Raw genomic sequence first — 870 nt, 5'->3', positions numbered from 1 at the left:
GGGTGGGGGGGAAGATATTCATAATGTGTTGTGTTGTGTTTGTGAATGTCCTCGTTCATATGAATTTGAAGGGTTTATTGGCTTTTACAAAAAGGAATTATTTCTGAGATGCAGATAATATGCAAATTAAATTATATGAAAAAGGAAAGATGCTTAAACTGTGTTTTAATATCTACAATCCAGGCGGAGATATGGAACATCAACGTTGTTCTGCGTGAATATGGGAAAGGGCAGATCATGCGTGACAGAATATTACCTGGTTACCAACTCATGGAGCAGCACTCGGAACCCATCACTGATGCTGCATTTAGTCCTGATGGTACAGCTTTAGCAACAGCTGCCCGGGATGGATTTGTTAAGTTCTTCCAGGTAAATAATGTATTTTTTGTACTAAAAGATGGAAAGTAAGCCAGTGTTGTGTTTTGATTTGTAAATATCTCTTTTATAAAAGGATGTTTATCATTTACAAATGCTTGATTCATGCATTTCAGTCAGTGCCTTGAAAACACACAACCTTGCATGCACAGTTATTGCTTGCAGACACATACACACTCATATAGACACACTTAATAAAAGATACACATGCAATTTCACATTTATAAAAATGTACACTATCATAAACAGATTAAAAGCATACACTGGCAAGCACACATGCAGATGCACAGTTGTCAACACACGAAAACACATAACAAAAACACATTAATAACACACGAAAACACAACTCTCAGTCCAGGACTTCAGATGGGTGTTTGTGTCTTCATCATCTCTAACAAACTTTCATTTTAATAATAGGGTCTAGTGATAGTTTTGTATGTTGTCCTCACTTTGTAGTTTATGAAAATATTGACTATTTTCTTTTTGCAAATCCAG

The 870-nt window shown here is 35.6% G+C and overlaps 1 protein-coding gene across 1 annotated transcript in view; it reads left to right on the top strand.

The window, feature by feature from the left end:
- The window catches only part of LOC119590900 (enhancer of mRNA-decapping protein 4-like), a gene marked incomplete in the record, with an annotated part of 21,972 nt that overhangs the window by 8,825 nt on the left and 12,277 nt on the right, over positions 1 to 870 (top strand). The window contains 1 exon segment of the mRNA XM_037939636.1: positions 184 to 369. Coding sequence (XP_037795564.1) covers positions 184 to 369 — 186 coding nt within the window.

Source organism: Penaeus monodon, chromosome 28 (genome assembly GCF_015228065.2).
Source record: "Penaeus monodon isolate SGIC_2016 chromosome 28, NSTDA_Pmon_1, whole genome shotgun sequence".
Lineage (NCBI taxonomy): Eukaryota > Metazoa > Arthropoda > Malacostraca > Decapoda > Penaeidae > Penaeus > Penaeus monodon.
Note: the sequence above shows the minus strand (reverse complement) of the source record. Positions and strands in the feature narration are given on the sequence as shown.